Here is a 27,113-nt window from a genome sequence, read left to right on the forward strand (position 1 = left end):
GTTGGGGGACTACTTGGATGAACAAGTCCCCTACCATGTGGACACGGACCCTGATGACCAGCAGGACCCTGACCAAACTTGGGGCGACCCTGCAGACCCCAGTGCACCTCTTGATGCACAGGACACACAACTATATGGGCCAAAAACATCACCCACAGAGGATACTGCGGCGTTCAACGCTCTGATTGAACGTGCGGCAAACAACCATGATGTACAGCTTCACTCTGATATCATCGAAGATGACTTTCTAATGGACACCTTTGCATCCTCAGAAAGACATGTAAAGACTCTGCCAATGTTGAAGGGGGTCCTCAAGCCAGCCACTGACATTTTCAAGGAACCCACCAGGGCACGAGTGATAAACCCCAGGATCGATAAAAAATACAGATCAGCACCTGGGGATCCTACTTACATCAGAGGCCAATTACCACTCGACTCCATCGTTGTGGCGAATGCCCGCAAGAGGGCACACTCGCAGACAACGGGTGACGCTCCTCCCCCGGACAAAGAGTCCAAGGTGCTAGAGACCTCCGGCAAGCGAGTTGCCGCACAAGCTGCAAACATATGGCGCATAGCTAACACTCAAGCGCTCCTCGCTCGCTACGATAGAGCGCACTATGACACACTGGAGCAACTTCTTCAGCACCTCCCTGACCCCTACAAAGAAGGTGCAGAAATCCTTATCAGAGAGGGACAGCTACTCACAAATGCTGCCATTAAATGTGCACTAGACGCTGCAGACACGGCTGCCAGGGCCATCAACACTAGCGTCATCCTACGACGTCACGCCTGGCTACGTATCTCAGGATTCAAGCCTGAGGTACAAAACAATATACTTAATCAGCCCGTCAACCCCGACTTTTTGTTCGGACCTGAGGTTGACACCACCCTCGAGAAGATAAAAAAGGACACGGACACTGCAAAGTCCATGGGCGCCCTACAAACTCAGTCCTTTCGGAGCGGCTCCTTTCGTCGCCCCGGAAACAAGGGGGCAGGTAGAGGACAGGGGTCACAACAAACATATAACAAGGGTAATACGCAGACCACCTACGATAAGAACACCCGAGGTGGCTATCGTGGCTCCAGTACCAAGGGCAGAGGACGTGGCTACGGCAACACCAGGTCCTCCCCCAAGAACAAGCAGTGACGCCCTCTCCCTTCCTCCCGACCACATAACACCTGTCGGGGGAAGGCTACAACGGTTCCTGTCCACGTGGAACTCCATCACCACGGACAGGTGGGTCAAAGATATTATAAAACACGGTTACTGTCTGGAGTTAACTTCCACTCCACCCACAATACCACCAAGAAACCGTCCTATGTCCTCAGAGCACTTAACGCTCTTACAGCAAGAGGTAGAAAGTATGCTTCTAAAAGGCGCTATCGAGCTCGTACCCATCCACGAGCAGGGCACGGGGGTTTACTCCCTCTACTTCTTAATTCCAAAAAAGGACGGGTCGCTCAGGCCTATATTAGACCTGAGACCCCTGAACCAGTACATTCTTTCAGAGCACTTTCACATGCTCACTCTACAGCAAGTCCTTCCGCTTCTCAAGCAGGGAGACTTCCTAGCATCACTGGACCTCAAGGATGCGTACTTCCACATACCCATCCACCCCTCACACAAAAAATACCTCAGGTTTACTGTTCAGGGGCAGCACTATCAGTTCAAAGTCCTTCCCTTCGGCGTGACAACAGCGCCCAGGGTTTTCACGAAGTGCCTAGCTACGGTGGCAGCACACTTACGGAGGCAGCATATACACGTCTACCCCTACCTAGACGACTGGCTCGTTCAAGCGAAGTCGGCCCAGCAATGTGCAAGCCATATGTCCCGCACCATTCACCTTCTTCACAGTCTGGGATTCTCACTAAATTACCCAAAGTCCCATCTCCAGCCCGCACACGTACAACAGTACCTGGGCGCGACTATAGACACTCTGGCGGCCTCAGCTCAGCCAAGTTTAGTGAGGATCAACAGCATACAACTGCTGATCTCCAAGTTCAAACACAATCACTCGCTTCCAGCGCGAGTGTTTATGCAGTTGATAGGCATGATGGCCTCCTGCATCTTCATAGTCCCGCACGCGAGATTACATATGCGCCCACTTCAGGAGTGCCTAGCACGTCAGTGGAATCAGGCTCAAGGACAGTTGAAAGACCTAGTGTTGGTGAGCGGTCGGGCATACAACTCTCTGCATTGGTGGAATCCACAAAACCTTTGCAAGGGGCGACCGTTCCAAGAGCCTGTTCCACAAATAGTACTGACAGCGGACGCGTCTCTCCAGGGATGGGGAGCTCATGTACTACACTACACAGTGCAGGGACTATGGACGACACAACAGAAGAAGATGCACATCAACCTTCTGGAACTGATGGCAATCTTCCTGGCCATGAAGGCTTTCAAAGTACATCTGTGCAACAAGGTCGTGTTGATCCGGACGGACAACATGACCGCAATGTACTACATACAGAAACAGGGAGGGACACACTCTCCACAGTTGTCTCATCTGGCTCAGAGCATGTGGAAGTGGGCCATTCAGAGGAACATGTTCCTCATGGCAGAACACCTCCCCGGCAAGGACAACCAGATGGCGGATCTGCTCAGCAGACACAGCCACCAGATGCACGAGTGGGAGTTACACCCATCAGTACTCCAACCGTACTTCCAGCAGTGGGGTCACCCAGAGATAGACCTATTCGCGACAAGCGAAAACGCAAAATGCCAAAGCTTCGCCGCCAGATTCCCACATCCGCAGTCGCAGGGCAATGCGATATGGATGAACTGGTCCGGCAGATTTGCGTACGCTTTTCCCCCAGCACCGTTGATACCGCTGGTGGCTCGCAAACTCCGACAACACTCCCTGACACTCGTCCTAGTTGCTCCCACGTGGGCACGCCAGCCGTGGTACACCACCTTCCTCGAACTTTCCGTGGTACCGCATCAAAGGCTGCGGATCAAACCCGCGCATTTGACGCAGAACCATGGAGAGGTTCAGCACCCAGATCCGCAACAGCTGAACCTGGCGATCTGGCTCCTGAAGTCCTAGAGTTTGGCTATCTCAATCTGCCACCTGACTGCATGGACATCATCAAGGAGGCCAGGAGACCCACTACAAGAGCTTGCTATGCAGCCAAATGGAAAAGGTTCGTCATTTATTGCGGTAATAATGACATTAACCCGCTGGACGCATCCATCCACGACATCATATGTTACCTCTTACACCTATACCGATGCAATCTGGCGTACACCTCTATACGTGTCCATTTGACCGCAATATCAGCCTATCTGCAAACCAGGCAGCACCTCTCTCTATTCAGAGTGCCTGCCATCAAAGCATTCTTGGAAGGACTCAAACGAGTCATTCCACCTAGTCACCCACCGGCTCCAATGTGGAACCTCAACTTGGTCCTCACACGCCTGATGGGTCCACCCTTTGAACCTCTACACTCATGCGAGATTCAATTCCTTACCTGGAAAGTAGCCTTCCTGGTAGCGATCACTTCCCTAAGAAGAGTTAGTGAACTCCAGGCACTAACCGTTCAAGAGCCATTTATTCAGGTTCACGCCAACAGGGTCGTACTACGTACCAACCCCAAATTCATGCCCAAAGTAATATCGCAGTTCCACATGAACCAGACTATTGAACTGCCCGTTTTCTTCCAAAACCCACAAACTGTTGCAGAGCGGGCATTACATACACTAGATGTACGGAGGGCCCTCATGTACTACATCGACAGGACTAAACCCTTCAGGAAGACAAAACAACTATTCGTTGCCTTTGCCCCACACCACAAAGGTAACGCCATCTCCAAAGCAGGGATAGCCAGATGGATAGTTAAGTGTATTCAAATCTGTTATCAAAAGGCAAAACGCACATTAACTATTCCACCACGAGCCCACTCAACACGCAAGTTGGGGGCTTCCATGGCCTTCCTAGGAAATATTCCCCTGCATGATATATGCAGAGCAGCCACATGGTCCACTACACACACATTTACAAAACACTATTGCGTAGATGTGCAGTCAAAACAGCAGGCAGCTGTAGGACAGGCTGTTCTCAAAACACTTTTTCAGACCGCTGCAGCTGGCACGGGTAGCCGCCGCCAATAGAGGGCACTGCTATGTATTCTATGCACAGATATGAATTCAGCAGCCCACATGCCTCGAACTGAATATGCTACTTACCAGTATGCATCTGTTCTTGGCATGTAGGGCTGCTGACATTCATATCGCCCTCCCTCCTCCCCGGCGCCTGTCGCAGCTGCAGCTCTCAGAATTATTGCAAGCATGGTCATCACTTTCTGTATCTACTCCATCACTGCCACAATGGCGAAAAACAATCTGAGGATGGAGAGGATGCCCATGCGCACTGTAGTCCATGGGAGGAGTCACCTATCCAAGGATACTTCGAAGACTCTTCCAGGACAACAACGTGCAAACATCCGGACCCAACACTAGGCGGCGATCTATGCACAGATATGAATGTCAGCAGCCCTACATGCCAAGAACAGATGCATACTGGTAAGTAGCATATTCAATACTTTCTGCAGACAGTTAGTGCGCTACAAGCTCTTTATTTAAAGGAACCACACCTTAAATTCCAAAAGTACGAAATAGTTCTTAGAGTAAACCCACAATTCCTGCCAAAGATGCTGTTGTCCTCTCTTAAACCAGCAAATGGCTGTACTGACCTAATATTTTGGTTCTATGATCGAATAGAGAACTCACCACAGATTTACAAAGACAAGACAAACCTATTTCACAAGACCGATCATTTATTTTTATTATATTCCATGCCACCCCAAGTTTTAACTGATATCTAGGTGTAATTCAAGCATGTGAATCTGTTAATATTAAAACGCATAAGAAGTGAATATCCTTCCTCCTCTAGGGCTTTTCCTAGAATTGTCTGGAATTTAGAGTAATATAATGCAATGAATAGGCTAGAGCAAGTACGAAGCAGTAACAGTGTTACAATTAAAGTTTATGGCTCTACTATATATTATGACTATCAATGATTCCCAGGTAGACAACCGATAATAATTTGAGCATGTGCCCCTATGAAAGAATCCAACATTGGAGAGCTTTGGTTACAATTTCTTTCACCACCGATATTCCTTCCTAGCTCATAAAATACAGTATTTGAAAGTGCTCCAGCGCAAGCTGGAGCGCACACATGTCAATCTCCCAGTTGCTCAGGATTCCAGCTGCCCTTTAAAGACTGATTAGTGCTACCACATTAATCTCTAGGCACTGCCATAGTAACTGTCTTCAACCCAAGGGTTTTACTTGTGCCTCTCGGTCCACTGTCTGGAGGTACGTGTTGTTCCATAAACTTTAGGATTAACCCAAAATTACATGGTTTATAAGACCGGTATATCATCTTCATCTTCAGCATCAGTTGGGAGGGAGATTTGCTTAAATGCTGACCTTAAGAGATTAGTTCTCTTGAGGTTTCCTGTGAGAAAGTGGCTCTGTATATACTTTTCCTTAATAGGTACAGGGTGTACAGAGTCCACAGTCCCCCAGGGATTGACAGAGGTTAAAGTTGGATATAACCTTACTCTCTGAAGTGGTAGCTTGGTCGAGCAGTAAGGCAGTATCAGAGGACAGTGTAAAGCATTTGTTGTACACACTCAGTCAGCAAATGGTCTCACACACTCAATAACTGAACTCTAGGCCAATGGTTTATATATAAAAAATATATGCTTGTTTTATCTTAGAACCAACACTTTGATTTAAAATGTACTTTCTCAGAATGAGATGTTTCATATAAATACTTTTGCAATATGCAATTGACTTTTGTAAACAGTTACAAGTGGTTGCAATAGGCAACTCTATTTTAAACACAACAATGCACTGAGTTCAATGGAAAATTCAAGTTATTTGCAACAGATTACTTTTTAGATTACTTTTGGAATTCCAGAACTGGATCCTAGATTCAGTCCTGGGTCAGTACTCGGAATCAAGTTATGAAAGTCGACTTAATTACTGTAATGATTTTTAAACAATATTTAGCTATTTTAAAAGTTGACATTTAGAAAATATTTCAAAGAAAACAGTCAATGATTCCCTATGGAAGAAAATTCAAGTTGCAGGTACAGTATGTTCTCGTTACTTTTGTAATCCAGTACTGGGTGCCTAGACTCAGTACTGGGACCTTTATCCAAAACAGGTAAGTAATTACGTGTTCGAGGCATATGAGCTGCAGATTATACACTGTGCATCGATCGCCATCTGGTGTTGGGCCCGGATGTTTGCAGTTTGTTTTTCCTCTTGGAAAGTCTTTGGGAGTCACGAGGTCGGTGACTCCTCCTCTGGTTAGTATTGTGCATGGGCTTCGGCTCCATCCTCAGATTGTTTTTTTCCGCCATCGGGCTCGGATGTAAAACTTCGCGCTCTGGTCCCGAACTTCCCAGTTCACCGATAGACGCACAAATCCTCGCTCATCGAGCTTCTTCAACGACATAAATCATCTTATTCATCTTCTCTTCGGCACTTCTTCGATTCCGGTGGTCGACGGCGGCCTTCGGGCCTATTCCGGCTCCGGTCTCGGCTGATGGAAAGAACTCCCTTCAAGAAGTGCCCTCGATGTGGGTCCAAGTTTCCCCACACCGATCTCCATGAGGTGTACAACCTCTGCCTCTCCCCAGAACACGAGGCCCGAGACTGTCCCGCCTGCAAGTCTTTTCGCTCAAAAAAGACCATTCGAGATCGACGGGCTAGACGCAACATGGCGCACTCCTCGACCTCCGCTCCAGTTGACATCTTCGGGGACGACGTCGAAGCTCCGGGACAGCAGGACATCGAACAGGAGGACGACTACCTCATCAGCGCTTCCGAAGCCGACGACTCAGATGTGGAGGACATCACCCCGGCGCAGCGGGTTGTGAGTACAATTCCCCCTCCCCCGCCGATTCCGAAAAAGGCTTCGGTCACACCTTCGCCTCCGGGCCTAGGCAAGACCAAGGACACTGCTTCTCACACCCCACCTTCGGGCCCGGTAAAGAAGCCTTCTAAGCCTTCCGGCAGCTCGGGCTTGAGCCAGCCGGCCACCGGTGCCGACAAACACCCTTCGGCACCGAAGAAAAAATCGGCCTCCACCTCCACACCGACCTCGGCACCAAAGTCTTCGGTGCCGAAACCTGCTCCGGTGCCGACCAAACATCACAAGACCCTCGGCAAAACACCGTGGCAGATCTGCTGAGCAGACAGACACAGCAGATCCACGAGTGGGAACTTCACCCACAGGTTCTTCACTCGTTCTTTCAGAAGTGGGGGCATCCACACATAGACCTATTCGCCACCCACGAAAACAAAAAATGCCCAAGCTTTGCCGCCAGATACCCACACCCATTGTCCAAAGGCAATGCGATATGGATGAACTGGTCAAACACATTTGCATACGCTTTTCCACCTCTCCCACTAATTCCATTAGTGGTCCGGAAGCTACAGCAGCATTCCCTATCTCTAATCCTAGTAGCTCCAACATGGGCCAGACAACCGTGGTACACCACGCTGCTGGAACTCTCAGTAGTACCACACCAAAAGCTACGCCTCTCACCATGCCTCCTAACCCAGAACGATGGAGAGATCAGGCACCTGGACCCAGCTCAGCTCAACCTTGCGATCTGGCTCCTGAGGTCCTAGAATTTGGATACCTTAACCTTCCCCCTGATTGCATGAACATTATCAGGGAGGCTAGACGCCCTACTACTAGGGCTTGCTATGCAGCAAAGTGGAAAAGATGTGTTATTTACTGCCACAACAACACAATCAATCCCTTAAATGTATCCATACAACACATTATATGTTATTTACTCCATTTACAAAGGTGTAACCTAGCATATACCTCCATTCGGTTACACTTTGCTGCAATTGCTGCCTATTTACAAAACAGGCAGCACCTCTCACTTTTCAAAGTACCTGCCATCAAAGCCTTTATGGAAGGCCTCAAAAGAGTAATTCCACCCAGAGTGCCACCCTCACCTGTTTGGAACTTGAATATAGTCCTCACACGGTTAATGGGACCCCCTTTCGAACCATTACATAAGTGCGAGCTGCAATTCCTCACATGGAAGACAGCTTTTCTAGTGGCCATCACTTCCCTCAGAAGGGTTAGTGAAATTCAAGCACTCGCTATACAGGAACCTTTTCTTCAGATGCATCACAACAAGGTTGTACTCCGCACCAATCCCAAATTTCTACCCAAAGTCATTTCTCCATTCCATCTAAACCAGTCTGTAGAATTACCAGTCTTTTTCTCGCAACCCCAAACAGTTGCAGAAAGAGCCTTACACACACTGGATGTTAAAAGGGCTTTACTTTACTACATCCAGAGAACACAACCTTTCAGGAAAACCAAACAGCTATTTGTTTCCTTCTCCCTACCACACAAAGGCAACCCTATTTCCAAATCAGGGATAGCTAGGTGGATTGTAAAATGCATACAGATTTGCTACCACAAAGCAAAACGAACGCTATCGGTTCCCCCTAAAGCCCACTCTACAAGGAAGATGGGGGCTTCTATGGCTTTCCTAGTGTGGGCCAAGCTGTACTAAAAACACTCTTCCAAACTACTGCAACGGATGCCGGTGGTCGCCGCTAGGGTTGGGTACTGCTATATAATCTATGCACAGTGTATAATCTGCAGCTCATATGCTTCGAACGGAATATGCTACTTACCAGTGTGCAGCTGTTCTTGGCATGTAGAGTTGCAGATCTATACACGCCCACCCGCCTCCCCGGCTACCTGTATCCGTTCCAGTCTTATCTTATTTAGATACCATACACATGGGTTTCTTTACTGTTACTACTACGCTCCATCTTTCCCTGCTGGCGAAAAACAATCTGAGGATGGAGCCGAAGCCCATGCCCAATACTAACCAGAGGAGGAGTCACCGACCTTGTGACTCCCAAAGACTTTCCAAGAGGAAAAACAAACTGCAAACATCCGGGCCCAACACCAGATGGCGATCTATGCACAGTGTATAGATCTGCAGCTCTACATGCCAAGAACAGATGCACACTGGTAAGTAGCATATTCCTTTCAGATATTATACGATTTTTGAAGAATATTTAAAGATTGCAGAAATCGACACTTAGAAGAAATTTCACAGAAAAACAGTCAATGATTTCCTATGGAAGAAAATTGGGTTACGGGTAGGTACAGTTGTAAGTATTTTTCAGAGTCAGTGCTGGGCACCAAGATCCAGCACTGGGAGCTCACCTAAGTGCAGGTGAGTAATTTCGTTTTCGTTACTCGGCAGATTTTTGGTGAATATTTTAAGATTTGAAAAGTCCACACTTAGAAGAAATTTCAGGAAAAAGCCAGTCAGTATTACCCTATGAGGAAAATAGTTATCGGTTTAAGGGTAAGTACTCGACTGGCAGAGTTGAGGTTCTGCGCATAGACTCAGGGGTCCCCCAGGGTCAGGTAGGTACAGTTGGTTCACCCTCAGCGACTCTAGGGCGGCCGGGTGCAGAGAGAGTTAGGCCCAATGTTATCCTATGAGGGATAGGGGGGCCTTGGTTGGTGGCTGCTGACTGGCAAGCCACGCGGCTGTGGGAGCTGGGCTCCTGGTCACTTACTCAGGGCAAGTGAGGAAGTAGGTAGGTGTAGAGTTTTCACTGCCAGGGCCACTCTGGCGGCTGGGTGCAGAGTGCTTTTGAGCCTTCGGGTGCTCAATTGATTTCGATGGGAAATCTCCGGTATAGAAAAAGACTGCAAGCTCGGGGACGAGAACTCTTCAGGTGCCACCACCACTTCGAGAGGTAAGTTGGGTAGTTGGAGGATAGGTAGGTACCCCGGGATTGGGCACATGGGGCCGCGGGGCGCCGCGTGCAGGGGTGCCTTTTGGTATCGGGAAATCTTACCCTCTGTTGATCGCGGTAGGGGGGGCACCTTGTTCTGAGGCTGCAGGCTTCTTCAGGAGTGTCGAGGGAGGTCCTTGGGTGCCGGACTCGGGGTCACAGTCACCGTTGGGTCGTCCTCGAGGTCTTTGTTCACTCCGGCACTGGCCAGGCTTGGCTGGTGCAGAGTGTGCTGGGTTCGCGGTTCCGGGCTGCTGCCAGGGATTAGAGGTAGGTTTTGAGTAGAGCCTCTACTCATGGGAGTCCCAGGGGCTTACAGCCAAAAGGTAGCCAGGCCCTCCGGGGTTGGCGAGGTTGCTGGCCACAAGAGATGCCGGGTTGGAGCAGGAGCAGGTTCGAGGGTCGACAGGCCGGTAGGGCTGGAGCCAAAGCAGTTGGTGTCTTCCTCTTTTTAGCAGCTGCAGGGCAGGTCTTCTTGCGCTTTGTAGTTTTGAATTTGGAATCTGGGGAAGGAACGTTCAGGGTGCCCCTAAATACTAGATTTAGGGGCGTTACAGGTAGGTGAAGGGCAGGGACCAATGGGTCCCTGTCCTGGGGTGGGTTCACCCCCTATACTGCCTCTCTCCTGTGGGAGGGGGGCAGTAGCCTAGTCCTGATAGGGTAAGGCTCCCCATCTTCAACATGGCGAGAGCCCGGAGATGTTTCACCTTGCCTCCCCCACCTGAGGGGTGGGGTTGGCAGGCTGGCACATCCCCTGTCCTTATTTGGGGTTTCCGGCCAAAGCTTCCCGCCAGAGTGGGGGGGTTGCAGTGGCCTGGGGAAGCTCACAGAGGCGGCATGCCTTTGAAGCTTCCCCCTGCCCATCCTGGGGGAGGAGATTTAGCACCTCGCCCAGGATGTGCATTGTTGCAGGCCCAGGAGAGCAGGGGCTCTCCAACCCAGGGGTCCAGCAACATGACTGCTGGGTGGCAGCCTCAGAGCAGACGTCGATTGTAGGTTAGGTTTAAGGGGGCACCTCTAAGATGCCCTCTGGGGTGCTGGGTACATTAAATCCCACACTGGCATCAGTGTGGGTTTAATGTGCTGAGAAGTTTGATACCAAACTTCTCAGTCTTTAGTGTTGCCATTATGGTGCTGTGGAGCTCGTGTTTGATGAGCTCTAGGCACCATGTACTTTTAAATGGCAGCACTGCACTTGCAGTGCTCAGGAATGGACCTGGGTACTGTAGGGGCACAGGGCTCCTGCTCCTGTGCCCACACCATTGGCATAAGGCACCCAGCTAGAGGGGTGGCTGATGTATGCCATGGCAGTGTAGGTGATGGGCATGGCACACAGGGATGTGTGCCATGTCGACTTTGTTTTTGTCTCGCACCCAAACACTCAGCCTGCAAAGGCAGTGTGTGTGTAAGGGTACATGGCCTCTAAGGGTGGCACAAGGAGTGCTGCAGCCCTTAGAGACCTTCCCTGGTCACAAGGCCCTGGGTACCTAGGGTACCATTTACCAGGGGCTGACATGTGGCCAGGGTGTGCCAATTTGGGTTTGGTTTGTTTTAGGGAAGGAACATAGGCCCTGGGCACCTGATTGGCAGGAGTCCAGGGCACACTCAGTCAAAGTACATTCAGCAATTCAGCAAAAAGTGGGGGCATACCATGCAAGAAAGATGGCACTTTCTCACACAACCCCTCCCATACCCCTTTCATCTGCATTAGCCATCTGAGAGGTCTGTGGTCAGTGTGAACCAGGAAGTGAGTACCAAAGAGGTATGGCCTCAACTTATTCAGGGACCAAACCACAGCAAAGGCCTCCCTCTCAATGGCACTCCAACGCTGCTCTCTGGGGAGTGGCCTCCTGCTTATAAAAGCAACCGGTTAGTCTTGGCCTTCATCATTGGTCTGGGATAGGACCGCTCCTATCCCTAGCTCAGAGGCATCAGTCTGCACTATGAACTGCTTGGCATAATCTGGAGCTTTTAGAATTCGTGCTGAGCACATTGCTTCTTTTAGGGTGTCAAAAGCCTTTTGGCAACTAACTGTCCAGTTCACCTTCTTGGGCATCTTCTTGGAGGTGAGTTCTGTGAGGGGGGTCACAATGGACCCATACCCCTTCACAAACCTCCTGTAGTATCCAGTCAAGCCAAGGAATGCCCTGACTTGGGTCTGGGTTGTTGGAGCTATCCAGTACATGATGGCCTGGATCTTGGGCTGTAAGGGCTGTACCTGGCCTCCACCTACAAGGTGGCCCAAGTACACCACAGTGCCCTGCCCTATCTGGCATTTGGATGCCTTGATAGTGAGACCTGCATTGTGCAGAGCCTCTAAAACTTTTCCAAGGTGGATCAGGTGATCCTGCCAGGTGGAGCTAAAGACAGCAATATCATCAAGATAAGCTGCACTAAAGGACTCCAGCCCAGCCAGGACATGGTTCACCAGCCTCTGGAAAGTGGCAGGGGCATTCTTTAACCCAAAGGGCATCACAGTAAACTGATAATGCCCATCAGGGGTGGAGAATGCTGTCTTTTCTTTTGCTCCTGGGGCCATGCCAATCTGCCAGTACCCTGCAGTTAAGTCAAAGGTACTGAGGAATTGAGCAGCCCCTAATCTATCAATCAGCTAATCTGCTCTTGGGATAGGGTGAGCATCTGTCTTGGTGACAGAGTTGAGCCCTCTATAGTCCACACAGAACCTCATCTCTCTTTTCACCTTGTTGATGAGGTTTGGGGACCAGAACCACTGGGCTGGCCCAGGGGCTCTCAGAGGGTTCAATGACCCTAACTCCAGCATCTTGCTGACCTCAGCTTTGATGCTCTCCTTGACTTGGTCTGACTGTCGATATATTTTGTTTTTGACAGGTGCACTGTCACCAGTGTCCACATCATGGGTACACCAGTTTGTCAGACCAGGGGTCAGGGAAAAGAGGCTAGCATACTGCTGCAAGACCTGCTTGCATTCAGTCTGCTGTTGGGCGGAGAGGGTGTCTGAGAAGATCACACCATCTACTGATCCATCTTTTGGGCTGTAGGAGAGGAGGTCAGGGAGAGGTTCACTCTCTGCTTCCTGCTCCTCATCAGTCACCATCAGCATGGTGATGTCAGCCCTGTCATTGTCGAGCTTGAGGCGGTTCACATGGATGACCCTCTTGGGTGTCCTGCTAGTGCCCAGGTCAACTAGATAGGTGACCTCACTCTTTCTTTCTAGGATAGGGTAAGGGCCACTCCATTTATCTTGGAGAGCCCCTGGTGCCACTGGCTCCAAAACTCACACCTGTTGCCCAGGTTGAAATTCAACCAGTGCAGTTTTTTGGTCATACCAGTGCTTCTGGAGCTCCTTGCTGGCCTCAAGGTTCTTGGAGGCTTTTTCCATGTACTCAGCCATTCTGGACCTTAGGCCAAGCATATATTCCACTATGTCTTGTTTGGGCTCTTGAAGAGGCCTCTCCCAGCCCTCTTTTACTAGACAAAGTGGTCCCCTCACAGGATGACCAAACAGAAGTTCAAAGGGTGAGAAACCTGCTCCCTTCTGTGGTATCTCCATGTAAGCGAAAAGCAGGCATGGTAACAGGACATCCCATCTCCTTTTGAGTTTTTCAGGGAGACCCATGATCATACCTTTCAATGTCTTGTTGAATCTCTCAACAAGGCCATTGGTTTGTGGGTGGTAGGGTGTAGTAAACTTATACTGCACTCCACACTCCTTCCACATGTGTGTTAGGTAAGCACACACGAAGTTGGAACCTCTGTCTGAAACCACCTCCTTTGGAAACCCCACTCTGGTGAAGACACCCAGGAGGGCCTTGGCTACTGCAGGAGCTGTAGTAGTACTAAGTGGAATTGCTTCAGGGTACCTAGTGGCATTATCCACTACCACTAGAAAAAATGTGTTCCCTGAGGCTGTGGGAGGTTCAAGTGAACCCACAATGTCCACTCCTACCCTTTCAAAGGGGACCCCCACCACTGGTAGTGGGATGAGGGGGGCCTTTGGGTGGCCACCTGTCTTGCCACTGGCTTGACAGGTAACACAGGAGCTGACAAACTCCTTCACCTTTTGGTGCATCTGGGGCCAGTAAAAGTGACTCACTAGCCTTCCCCAAGTTTTGGATTGCCCCAGATGTCCAGCTAGGGGGATGTCATGAGCCAAAGTTAGGAGGAACTCCTTGCACTTCTGTGGCACTACCACCCTCCTGGTGGCTCTAGGAGTGGGATTTCTTGCCTCAGCATACAGTAATCCCTCTTCCCAATAAGCTCTGTGGGTACCACTGACATCTCCCCTTGCTTCTGAAACAGCTTGCTGCCTCAGGCTTTCAAGAGTGGGACAGTCTCGCTGACCCTGGCACAACTCTTCCCTAGAGGGTCCCCCTGGGCCCAAGAGTTCAACCTGGTAAGGGTCAAGCTCCATGGACTCAGTTCCCTCAGGGGTATCCAAATCCTCTCCCTGGGGAGAGGGGTTCTGAGTGTTTTGCTGTGTAGAAGCTGGTTCCCCAGACTTCTTTCCTTTTCTCTTGGTTGGCTGGGGCATTATTTCAGGCTCCAGACCTACTTTTTCACCCTTCCTCTTGCTCTGGTTTGCACACACACCAATTCAGGGATGCCCAGCATGGCTGCATGGGCCCCTAGCTCAACCTCAGCCCAGGCTGAGGTTTCCAGATCATTTCCAAGCAGACAGGCAGCTGGCAACTTTGGAGAGACCACTACCTGTTTCAGGCCAGTAACTCCTCTCTCCCCCCCCCCCCAGCCTAATGTTACCATGGCCATGGGATGACTAGTGGTGACACTGTCAGCGTTGGTGACTGGGTAAGACTTCCCAATCAAGTATTGCTCAGGGGAAACCAGTGTGTCTTTCACCATAGTGACACTGGCACCTGTATCCCTCAGAGCTTCTACCCTAGTTCCATTCACCCAGGGGTACTGTGAGTATTTCTTTAAGTTGGGGGGGCCACACAGCTACAGTGGCAAACTACACTTCTCCCAAGGAGACTAGACTTGCTTCAGTGTGTTCCCAGATTTGCTCAGGGTACACCTCTGATCCCATTTGTATGCTTGCTGCCCCAGGAGTAGCTGTACTGGGTGCCTTAGGGGCTTTGTTTTGGGGGCAAGCTACAGTTAGGTGTCCTGACTTCTTACAGTTATTACACCAGGCCTTTATGGGATCAAAGTTCTTCCCCCTATATGGTTGGGGCACATAGGGAGTAGTTTGGGTCCCACCCACCTGAACAGGTTTTTGGGGCCCTTTGGAAGACTCAGACTTTTTATCTTGGGGATTCTCACCACCTTTCCCCTGGGGAGGCTTTGTGACCACTTTCTTCTGGTCACCCCCAGTGGCTGTCCTTGTCACCCTAGTCTTGACCCAGTGGTCTGCCATCTTTCCCAATTCTTGGGGAGAAATTAGACCTAGGTCTACAAATGCTGATGCAACTTTTCATTTGTGCAGTTACTCAATATATGTTCCTTCATGAATAAATTATACAATCCAGTAAAATCCTGCACACCATGTCCAGCTAACCAACCATCCAGTGTCTTTACTGAGAAGTCTACAAAATCAATCCAGGACTGGGTCTGGGTTTTGTGAGCCCCCCTTAATCTAATTCTATACTCCTCAGTGGTGACTCCAAATCCCTCAATCAGAGCTTTCTTCATGAGGTCATAGAATCCTGCTTCTGGCCCAGAAAGGGTCAGAAGCCTGTCTCTGCAGTTACCAGAGAACAGTTCCCACATGAGTGCCCCCAGAGAGGTTTCCTTACTTTTCTGATATCACAAGCCCTCTCAAAGGCTGTGAACCCTTTGGTGATATCATCACCTTCCTCAAATTTAGGGACAATCCCTTTGGGGATTTTAAAGTCAGAAGTTTCCTCCCTATCCTTATTTTTATTATTGCTGCCACCATTGATGGGTGCTAAACCCATCTCTCTCCTGCTTTTTCTAGAGCCAGGAGCCTGGACTCTAGCTCTAGTCTTCTGGCCAGCCTCATAAGGCTATCCTCTTCACTGGGGGGGGTCCACCAGTGTTCTCTCTGGTACCAGAGCCACCTGTGGAATCTCTAGGTGCCTAGATGCCAATCCTTGGATTGAAGGGTATGGGTGCCCTCTCCTCCCTAGGGGATAGTATGGGGGGGGGGGGTTATTGTCAACCTCCTCTGCTTTCCCTTCCTCATCTGATTGGCCATCACCATGTTCAGATGGGTGGTCCTTAGCATACTCAGCCAAGAGCTCCTGGAACCCTAGTTTGGTTGGATGCAGGCCCATTGGTAAATTTTTAAGTTTGCATAAGGACCTCAATTGCTTGAAAGACAAGTGTAAGTAAGGTGTGAGGTCGAGCTCCTCCACCAGGTCCATGTTATTATTGTCACTAACAGCTGGGTTTGTTTGAGTCATTCTAACCTGACAGTTCTAATCCTCTACCCCGACTATAGTGACTTTTATTTTTCTAAAATTCTAATGGGACTTAAGCAAGGCCCTAGCAAGACTTTTAGTAATTTTGGAAAAGACCAATCCGAATTCTAAAGGCAATTTTTAAGAGTTCTGTTGTGTGATCAGATGGTAACCAAGTAGTCCAACAAATGCAAGTTTGTATCCCACCGCTGATCCACCAATGTGAGAAAGTGGCTCTGTATATACTGTTCCTTAATAGGTACAGGGTGTACAGAGTCCACAGTCCCCCAGGGTTTGACAGAGGTTAAAGTTAGATATAACCTTACTCTCTAAAGTGGTAGCTTGGTCGAGCAGTAAGGCAGTATCAGAGGACAGTGTAAAGCATTTGTTGTTCACACTCAGTCAGCAAATGGTCTCACACACTCAATAACTGAACTCTAGGCCAGTGGTTTATATATAAAAAATATGCTTGTTTTATCTTAGAACCAACACTTGGATTTAAAATATACTTTCTCAGAATGAGATGTTTCATATAAATACTTTTGCAATATGCAATTGACTTTTGTAAAGATTTACAAGTGGTTGCAATAGGCAACTCTATTTTAAACACAACAATGCATTGAGTTCAATGGAAAATTCAAGTTATTTGCAACAGATTACTTATTAGATTACTTTTTGAATTCCAGAACTGGATCCTAGATTCAGTCCTGGGTCAGTACTCGGAATCAAGTGATGAAAGTCGACTTAATTACTGTAATGATTTTTAAACAATATTTAGCTATTTTAAAAGTGACACTTAGAAAATATTTCAAAGAAAACAGTCAATGATTCCCTATAGAAGAAAATTCAAGTTGCAGGTACAGTATGTTCTCGTTACTTTTGTAATCCAGTACTGGGTGCCTAGACTCAGTACTGGGACCTTTATCCAAAACAGGTAAGTAATTAAGTTTTCAGATATTATACGATTTTTGAAGAATATTTAAAGATTGCAGAAATCGACACCTGGAAGAAATTTCACAGAAAAACAGTCAATGATTTCCTATGGAAGAAAATTGGGTTACGGGTAAGTACAGTTGTAAGTATTTTTCAGAGTCAGTGCTGGGCACCAAGATCCAGCACTGGGAGCTCACCTAAGAGCAGGTGAGTAATTTCGTTTTCGTTACTCGGCTGATTTTTGGTGACTATTTTAAGATTTGAAAAGTCCACACTTAGAAGAAATTTCAGGAAAAAGCCAGTCAATGTTACCCTATGAGGAAAATAGAGTTATCGGTTTAAGGGTAAGTACTCGACTGGCAGAGTTGAGGTTCTGGGCATAGACTCAGGGGTCCCCCAGGGTCAGGTAGGTACAGTTGGTTCACCCTCAGCGACTCTAGGGCGGCCGGGTGCAGAGAGAGTTAGGCCCAATGTTATCCTATGAGGGATAGGGGGGGGCCTTGGTTGGTGGCTGCTGACGGCTGTGGGAGCTGGGCTCCTGGTCACTTACTCAGGGCAAGTGGGGAAGTAGGTAGGTGTAGAGTTTTCACTGCCAGGGCCACTCGGGCGGCTGGGTGCAGAGTGCTTTTGAGCCTTCGGGCGCTCAATTGATTTCAATGGGAAATCTCCGGTTTAGAAAAAGACTGCAAGCTCTGGGACGAGGACTCTTCAGGTGCCACCACCACTTCGAGAGGTAAGTTGGGTAGTTGGAAGATAGGTAGGTACCCCGGGATTGGGCACATGGGGCCGCGGGGCGCCGCATGCAGGGGTGCCTTTTGGTGTCGGGAAATCTTACTCTCTGTTGATCGCGGTAGGGGGGGCACCTTGTTCTGAGGCTGCAGGCTTCTTCAGGAGTGTCGAGGGAGGTCCTTGGGTGCCGGACTCGGGGTCAGTCGCGTGGGGTCGTCCTCGGGGTCTTTGTTCACTCCGGCACTGGCCAGGCTTGGCTGGTGCAGAGTGTGCTGGGTTCGTGGTTCCGGGCTGCTGCCAGGGATTAGAGGTAGGTTTTGAATAGAGCCTCTACTCATGGGAGTCCCAGGGGCTTAGAGCCAAAAGGTAACCAGGTCCTCCAGGGTTGGTGAGGTTGCTGGCCACAAGAGATGCCGTGTTGGAGCAGGTTCGAGGGTCGACAGGCCGGTAGGGCTGGGGCCAAAGCAGTTGGTGTCTTCCTCTTTTTAGCAGCTGCAGGGCAGGTCTTCTTTCTTCTTGCTCTTTGTAGTTTTGAATCTGGAATCTGGGGAAGGAAGGTTCAGGGTGCCCCTAAATACTAGATTTAGGGGCGTTACAGGTAGGTGAAGGGCAGGGAGCAAATGGTCCCTGTCCTGGGGTGGGTTCACCCCTATCCTTCCTCTCTCCTGTGGGAGGGGGGCAGTAGCCTAGTCCTGATAGGGTAGGGCTCCCCATATACAAGATGGCGAGAGCCCGGAGATGTGCTTCACCTCGCCTCCCCCACCTGAGGGGTGGGGTTGGCAGGCTGGTACATCCCCTGTCCTTATTTGGGGTTTCCGGCCAAAGCTTCCCGCCAGAGTGGGGGGTTGCAGTGGCCTGGGGAAGCTCACAGAGGCGGCATGCCTTTGAAGCTTCCCCCTGCCCATCCTGGGGGAGGAGATTTAGCACCTCGCCCAGGATGTGCATTGTTGCAGGCCCAGGAGAGCCGGGGCTCTCCTACCCAGGGGTCCAGCAACATGTCTGCTGGGTGGCAGCCTAGGCAGCCTCAGAGCAGACGTGGATTGTAGGTTAGGTTTAAGGGGGCACCTCTAAGATGCCCTCTGGGGTGCTGGGTACATTAAATCCCACACTGGCATCAGTGTGGGTTTAATGTGCTGAGAAGTTTGATACCAAACTTCTCAGTCTTTAGTGTTGCCATTATGGTGCTGTGGAGCTCGTATTTGACGAGCTCTCTGCACCATGTACTTTTAAATGGCAGCACTGCACTTACAGTGCTCATGAATGGACCTGGGCACTGTAGGGGCACAGGGCTCCTGCTCCTGTGCCCACACCATTGGCATAAGGCACCCAGCTAGAGAGGTGGCTGATGTATGCCATGGCAGTGTAGGTGATGGGCATGGCACACAGGGATGTGTGTCATGTCGACTTTGTTTTTGTCTTGCACCCAAACAAACACTCAGCCTGCAAAGGCAGTGTGTGTGTGTGTGTGTGTGTGTAAGGGTACAGGGCCTCTAAGGGTGGCACAAGGAGTGCTGCAGCCCTTAGAGGCCTTCTCTGATCACAAGGCCCTGGGTACCTAGGGTACCATTTACCAGGGGCTGACATGTGGCCAGGGTGTGCCAATTTGGGTTTGGTTTGTTTTAGGGAAGGAACATAGGCCCTGGGCACCTGATTGACAGGAGTCCAGGGCACACTCAGTCAAAGTACATTCAGCAATTCAGCAAAAAGTGGGGGCATACCATGCAAGAAAGATGGCACTTTCTCACATACCTGGATTTAACATCTTTTAGGGGGTTTCTTTTTCCATGGAAAACCCCTCCTTGTGTCATCATAGAGGGATTTAGGGGAGAGACAGCGCTTTATGGTGCAGATAAACAAGTGTGTTGCTGTTCCCACTATCATTAACTCTTGCATGGCGTGGACAGCTGCATTCGGTGCCAAGTGTGAATCTTTTGATGCCTAGTGTGAGTAAACCCCATGATTGCTTTGCATTTCCCAGCCTGCCGAAGCCCATCATACATGAAAAGCTGTTGTCACCATAGATGCTCCCAGCAACATGTACTCCTATATTTATGCCTCACAATTTCAAAGCTGATTGGCATCATAGAAAATCAAAGGCTACATCCCTGTGCACTCCATCCATTTCATTGTCTACTCTTTTTGTGTTTCGATTTAGATACCCGTATATAGGTTTCCCTGAATCATGTCCTTATATAGGCACAACTCGCTTTTTACTTATTTAGGGATTGAAACCCAGCCCTTATTTAGGCATGAGCCATGCTAACCAAATACAGGCATGGTCACCTACATCCGTCCATCCCACGTCGCAACGTGTTCTTAGAAACCAGACCCTTAAGCAGAACGGGATTTTCCCTAGCTAGGATTATTAATTTCTCCAAGAACTCATCTATTATGCATGAACTACTATTCCTTGGGGGTTTATCCATGACGTCTTCCTCTGGCCGAATTTACGTCAATGCTAGCCTTCCTAAGTACCTTCCAGGTATAAATATACCTTCCCTTACCATGGCAAACCATGGAATGGCACGGCGATTACATAGCACGACTTAACTGCACGGTTCGCCACGGCAAGTTTGGAAGAGACCCTATCCCGGCCTGACACACTGACCAGACGCTGTCATCCCTGCTCGCAGAGAATCCAGCTTCCAGTGTTCTGACTCCCTTTGCGGGGTGTTAGAGTTTGAGACCCAGATAGAGATTCCCACCTCGCTCATTCTAAAGGTATGGAGCCGACTAGAACCTAGAGGGACTCTTGGCATACTAAACTCATACTAAACTTAGTATATATCATACTATAGAAAACCGCACCTACTTTTACCTCGCAGCACACTTAGGCTAGGTACACCGGGGTAGGACTATTTAGAAGCATCAACCGAGTATTCACATTTTAGCCTGTGTTATTTATGTATGTATATATGAATATATATATGTCATAGCTAAAAGACTATGCTATTGCATAATTATTTCTTCTTACTGCTTACGCTGTGCATATTATATTTTGCCTTCTGTCTAATGATTGTAACAGCTCATATCTCTTACACGAGAAACAAGACTGTTCAATAAACCCTTTTATTGAAACGCCCGTCTTTTCTATTTCTGTGTAACTCTGGAGAAACTAAGCATGCACGATTGACTGAGTGAAACTGTTATCTATTGTTTCCACGATTCTGAGACTCGTTCCGATTCTAAGGGAAACAAAGTTGTCATGTTTATGCGGTTGTCAGAAACAAATCCCTTCTTGTTCATTCGAGAAGTTTCTAGGGACCTCTGAGTTAGCTGGTACACACAAGTAATTAAGTTTAATGTACTCGATAGGAGCATACTGACCTTAGTCCTAAGCAAAAACTATAGTGTATATTATTCCAATGCGCAGAGCCTATAAGGGAAATGGGAACTACACTACACTCTGAACCCACGGTACCTACCTGGCATCATGAACAGCATGGATGATGGAGTGCCAGTGTCTTTTTAACACCTCTTCTTGGTCTCATATTAAGCATCTTCTGAAATTTGTGCCAGATTTGCAACTGGAGAATGCGATGTGTTGGTTGCATTATGTATGCACTAGAGATTTCTGGTCCAGCCACTGTTGTTAGACGACAGCCCAGAAGTGGGAGTCATTGTGTTTGATTTGATTTTAGAGACCCTGAGGATGGCTTGTTTCTTTGGGTCATTTGTTGTTAGAACAGTCTAGACTGTATTACTGAAGCAGCATTGCCTGTAAGCTCCAGGCAATATGGGCTCTTAAGTTGCTCTAGCAAATATTGACCCAAGCCACAGATGAGTGCCTGTAAGGAGGAACCAGGTAATCTAAAGCCCTTATTGCCATAGCGATAAAGGCTTTGTCCAGGCATGAATTTAGAGAGTAAGAGTGCATCAAGGATAGGAGCGAAGAAACTCACGGTGCAGTCCCATTAATGAAGAAAAGTTGTGGCTGCTGCATTTTGGGAAGCTAGGCGTGGCTATTGTAGGCTGTTGAAGGAAACTGGAAATTGTTTGGTAATCGAGGCAACAGTTTCTGAATCACACTTTTTAGAGAGGTGGCCATTTGTGACATTAAGATGCAGCCATTTTGTCTTTAAAGTTTTCCATTTCTAAATCTAACTGCGATGCAGTATATCTATCAGGGCCATACTGAGTAAACTTTGGTATTCACAACGTACTGTCTAAGCTAGTTAAGTGTCTTTTTTTATATTTCAGGTATAAGAGTAGTGCCAAATTGTCATTCAGCATTATTCTGTGCAGATGTTTTATTTTTTATAGAAAATCTTTGAATGTGGTTTTGATGTGATTCTGCTTTGGAAGTGGACCTTGTGCCAGCTGCACTGCCTTAACGCCTTGGCTCTGTTTCAGGCTGCTAAAGACAAGTACCGTGAACTGGCCATCGAAGGGATGCATAGGGACCTGGTGCTCCAGTTCATTGAAACCCAGACGCTTCTGCTGACTCCCATCTGCCCTCATTTGTGCGACCACATCTGGTCACTGCTGGGGAAGGTAGGTGCCGGCTGCTTGGGGAGAGGGCTCCAGCAGATGCTGCTCTCAGGCAGAAGGGGCAGCTAAGCAGCATGTACTGTTGCAGTACAAGGAAAGCTTCAAGATCATTACGGCAACCAGTTTTCAGTTCACTGACTCAAAACAGGTCCTAAAGAGACTGAACGCCAAGGCCCCTAGCATGCATAAGATGAACCATTACTGACCCACAAAGTTTAGCTAAGAAAAGAGTATCCTGTTCGAACCAAACCATCCAATTATAAATAACTTTAGGCTCTAAAGCACATGAAAGCTAATTTGCATGCTAAGACGCTGGAGTCCCTATTTTGATGTAGTCCATAAACTGCTGCTTCCTCCTGTGTGTTTTATTACTTAAAAGTAGCTTGAAGCTTTGTTGGATATACCAAATTACCTTCAACATCCAGGAGAACCTCCTTCCTGACTCAGCAGTGTTTTTGTGCACCTGCGTGTCCAATTACATTTTTTTTTTTAATGTTTAGAAAGAGTTCTTGTTTTTCCTCTGTTGAAATGAACACTTCTATCCTGCTAGAGTAGGTGGGTGAGTAGGATTGTCAACTCAAGAAGCACTACAGCTTCTTTTGCAATTTATCCCTGTACAAAGAAGGGTTTTGTGGCTTCTTTGAAAATTTACTACATTCAAGAGGCACTTAAGAAAAGTTGACTTTACCCCTTTAATAAGGTCTACACCACATTTAATGTCTATAATACAATTTGTCACCTTTCTTGGAGATAATTAATGACAGTGTGATTGATTGGGGGCTCTCATTAGCAAGCTGAATATGTCATAAACATGCCAAAACGACGACAAAATTATTTTGCCTGTGCACACACAGGCATCCACTGTACTAAAACCAGCACTCGTTGGGAGAAAAGTCCTATTGCTACAGCCCACTTTTGCAGCCTCTATGAACATTTAATGGATAAGCTGGGAGCATTGGCCCCTCCTCTCGTCCCTTCTTGCTCTTCACACATTCCAGTTCTATTCCTTTCCCCTGGCGAAATGTTCCAATGACAAACATGGAAATGAAAGATGCAGATAACAAGTACACAAGACATACTTATCTTTAATAATTTGTGATAGATTACACATTTACAGGGACACAAGTGATGTGCAGTCACTACAGACCATTTGATGGATTCCCTGATCTGTTTTTGCTCTTCAACTCACTTTGGGAATGGTTCCGGGGTTTCACTGCTTTCTGTGACTTCATTCCAGGCACTTTATTGTTTTGCTATTTTGTTGTACTTCAAATCAACAGCCTGATTCGATCATGAAAGCCTCCTGGCCAGTGGCTGGTCCTGTGGATGAAGTCCTAATGCGCTCATCGCAGTACCTTATGGAAACAGCACATGAACTGAGACTGCGCCTTAAGGGCTACATGGCCCCAGCTAAAGGAAAGGTGAGATACACACTTTCACACTTACCATTCTAAGTAGCTAGAGGTCTATGATGGTAGAGGTCACTGCTATTTAATGATTCACCCTATAGTTCATTAAGAATGTGAATACTAGAATGAAGGCCGCTTGATGTTGACTCAGGTCATCTTTGTTGTTGAATGGCTTCAAAGGACTGTTGACTCAAATTGGGTGATACATGAAGCTTCTTTTTTCCTAAGATACCTCAGTACAAGACCCTGTAAAGTTCACTAAGTCTTTTTTCTATTCCTTCTATAGTGTGCCATTAATCCACCTGCCATAGTTCTTTGTAATTGGCTAAAAGGATTTATAAAACCTTCCTGTTAGTCTGTCACCATGCTGAGCAGTAGTTTCAAGTTAGCTTAGCACTCCAATGTCAGTCCATGTTGAGAGCGAAGCAAACATGAACCTGGCAGTGTGAGAAAGAAATGAGAAGCAAAATCTGAGGGGAGTCCCTAAAGAATCTCAATCCGGGAAGGTCAGTTGCTCAGGCAGTCAAAAGCAAGGGCCGGACTCAGGGGCGTAACGAGGTACCCCACAGCAAAGTATGCTGGCATGAGAGCTCCTGATTGAGCTGGAAGGAGGGCCCTCACACCGGCGCAGCGGGTCGTGAGTACTGTGCCCCCTCCCACCCCCGCGCCCAAAACCGAAGAGACTCAGGTTACTCCCTCGCCTGCCGGCCTGGGCAAAACCAAGACCAAAGCTTCTATCACCCCACCTTCGGGCCCGGTGTCGAAGCCTCAAGTCTCACGGCAGCTCGGGATCGAGCCAGCCGACGCCCGGTGCCGAAAAACAGCATCCGGCACCGAAGAAAGCAATATCCAGCTCGACTCCGAAGCCACCGGTGCCGAAGCCTGGACTCTCGGTGCCGACCAAACACAAATCTGTCGGCACCGACGCTCCGGCGCCGAAAACTCCTTCGACGCCGAAAAAACCGGAGGCCCCAAAAAAGCATGGCGCACACAAACCATCGAAGCCCTCGGTTCCGAGATCACCGGTGCCGACAGACGATTCGGCGCCATTGGCTCTGTTTACACCAGACCCTTTACAAAAGACTCTGTCCAAAGATCCAAAGACTGGGCTATTGACTTTAATTATCAAGAAAAGACTCCTTGATTCTCCGGCTCCTCCTCCACCACCCAAACGGAAGGACTCTGCTACTTCTCCCCTCAGAGTGCCCTCCCCACTACCGCCTCCCCTACCTCCTCCACCTCCTCCACCCCCTCCCCCTCCCAGGTCTCCGCCACCTTTACCTCACTACTCTCCGACCCTGTCCCCAGATCCGGATGACGGGGACCCGGACAATTATCCGGCGGACGCCCCAATGGATCCCACTCCACCAGGGACCCCAGACCCATGGGAGGATTACAATAACCCTGATGTACCCGATATTCCTCAGGACGACCTATACCCATCCAGGCCGTCTCCTCCAGAGGACTCCTTAGGGTTCCATCATTTAGTGCAGAGAGCAGCACACTACCATGGGGTGGACATGCACACTGAACCAGTGGAAGACGACTTCTTACTGGATACATTTGACATACAGGACAAATCCACTTCTATCTTACCCATGCTTAAGGGTGTCACCAAGCATGCCGCAGAGGTGTTCAAAGACCCTGTCAGGGCCAGGGTACTAAACCCTAGAATAGAGAAAAAGTATAAGGCGGCACCCACAGACCCTGCATACATTAAGGGCCCTGCTCCCTTAGATTCCCTAGTTGTCTCTACAGCTGGAAAGCGGGCTAACTCCCAGTCCTCAGGAGAAGCCCCACCGCCAGACAAGGAATCCAAACTCCTAGACACGTCTGGCAAGCGCACCGCCTCTCAAGCTGCAAACATGTGGCGCATTGCAAACACACAAGCGCTACTTGCGCGCTATGACAGAGCACACTACGACGAACTTGAGGCTGTTATGCAGCACCTTCCCGAGAAACACAAGCGTAGGGCTCATGAGCTAATACAGGAGGGTAAACTCATTACAAACACCTCCATTAAGTGTGCCCTCGATGCAGCCGACACTGCTTCTAGAGCCATAAATACCAGTGTCCTGCTTCGTCGCCATGCCTGGCTCAGGATCTCAGGGTTTAAGCCTGAAGTCCAGGCGTCCATACTCAATCACCCCTTTGACCAACAAACTCTCTTTGGGCCCAAGGTAGACGAAGCGTTGGAAAAGATGAAAAAGGACACAGACACAGCAAAGTCTATGGGGGCACTCCAAACACAAGCCTCTAAACGTTCCTTTCGACGCTCCTCCTTTCGTGGCAGAGGCTTCTCCACCGATAGCACCTCTACCTCCTACAAATCCCCTCCTCAAAATACCTTTTCAAAGGGCAACCAAAGGGGTGGTTACAGAGGCAACAACAATAAGGGCAGGGGCAAAACTAACAACACCCGTTCTGCCACCCCGCCCACACAATGACTTCCCTCCGCTCCGCCCAGACCATTCCACTCCGGTCGGGGGCAGACTACAAAACTTTATCCACGCATGGGAGTCCATAACATCGGACAAATGGGTGACCCAAATCATTCGGTCAGGGTACTGTCTCGAGCTAACATCTACCCCACCCAATATCCCACCAAGGCACCGCCCAATGTCTCAAGAACATTCCACACTGCTCAAACAGGAGGTACTCTCCCTCCTCCAAAAACACGCTATAGAGCAGGTCCCCATCAATCAGCAAAATCTAGGGGTTTACTCCCTATATTTCCTAATACCAAAGAAAGACGGGACCCTCAGGCCCATTCTGGACCTCCGGCCTCTAAATGCCTACATACATTCAGACCATTTCCATATGGTCACCCTACAACAAGTCCTCCCGCTCCTCTGTCAGGGAGACTTTCTCACAACCTTGGATCTGAAAGACGCATACTTTCACATTCCAATACACCCCTCTCACAGGAAATACCTCAGGTTCGTGGTGGACGGGCAACATTACCAATTCACGGTTCTCCCCTTCGGGGGTCACCACCGCACCACGGGTGTTTACCAAATGCCTAGCGGTAGTAGCAGCACACCTCAGACGTCAACACATTCACGTCTTCCCTTACTTAGACGACTGGCTGATAAAAGCCGCGTCTTACCACCAATGCGTGCAGCATACAAACAGCACCATCCAACTGCTCCACCAGCTAGGCTTCACGGTGAACTACCAAAAGTCCCACCTCATACCATCTCACATAAAGCAATATCTCGGGGCCACTATAGACACCTCCAAAGGTATTGCCTATCCAAACTCAGCCAGAATCACAAGCATTCAAGCCTTACGCAAAACATTCCTTCCCCAACACTCTCTTCCAGCAAGAGTGTTCATGAAGCTCATAGGAATGATGGCGTCTTGCATCTTTAT

General features: G+C 48.8%; 1 protein-coding gene across 3 annotated transcripts in view; it reads left to right on the forward strand.

The window, feature by feature from the left end:
• The window catches only part of LARS1 (leucyl-tRNA synthetase 1), a 497,298-nt gene that overhangs the window by 364,810 nt on the left and 105,375 nt on the right, over positions 1-27,113 (forward strand). For all 3 annotated transcript variants that reach the window (XM_085618114.1, XM_085618113.1, XM_085618116.1), the window contains 2 exons: positions 22,192-22,332; positions 23,610-23,750. In XM_085618114.1, coding sequence (XP_085474240.1) covers positions 22,192-22,332; positions 23,610-23,750 — 282 coding nt within the window. The remainder of the gene's footprint in view (positions 1-22,191; positions 22,333-23,609; positions 23,751-27,113) is intronic.

This window comes from Triturus cristatus, chromosome 7, assembly GCF_964204655.1.
Source record: "Triturus cristatus chromosome 7, aTriCri1.1, whole genome shotgun sequence".
NCBI lineage: Eukaryota > Metazoa > Chordata > Amphibia > Caudata > Salamandridae > Triturus > Triturus cristatus.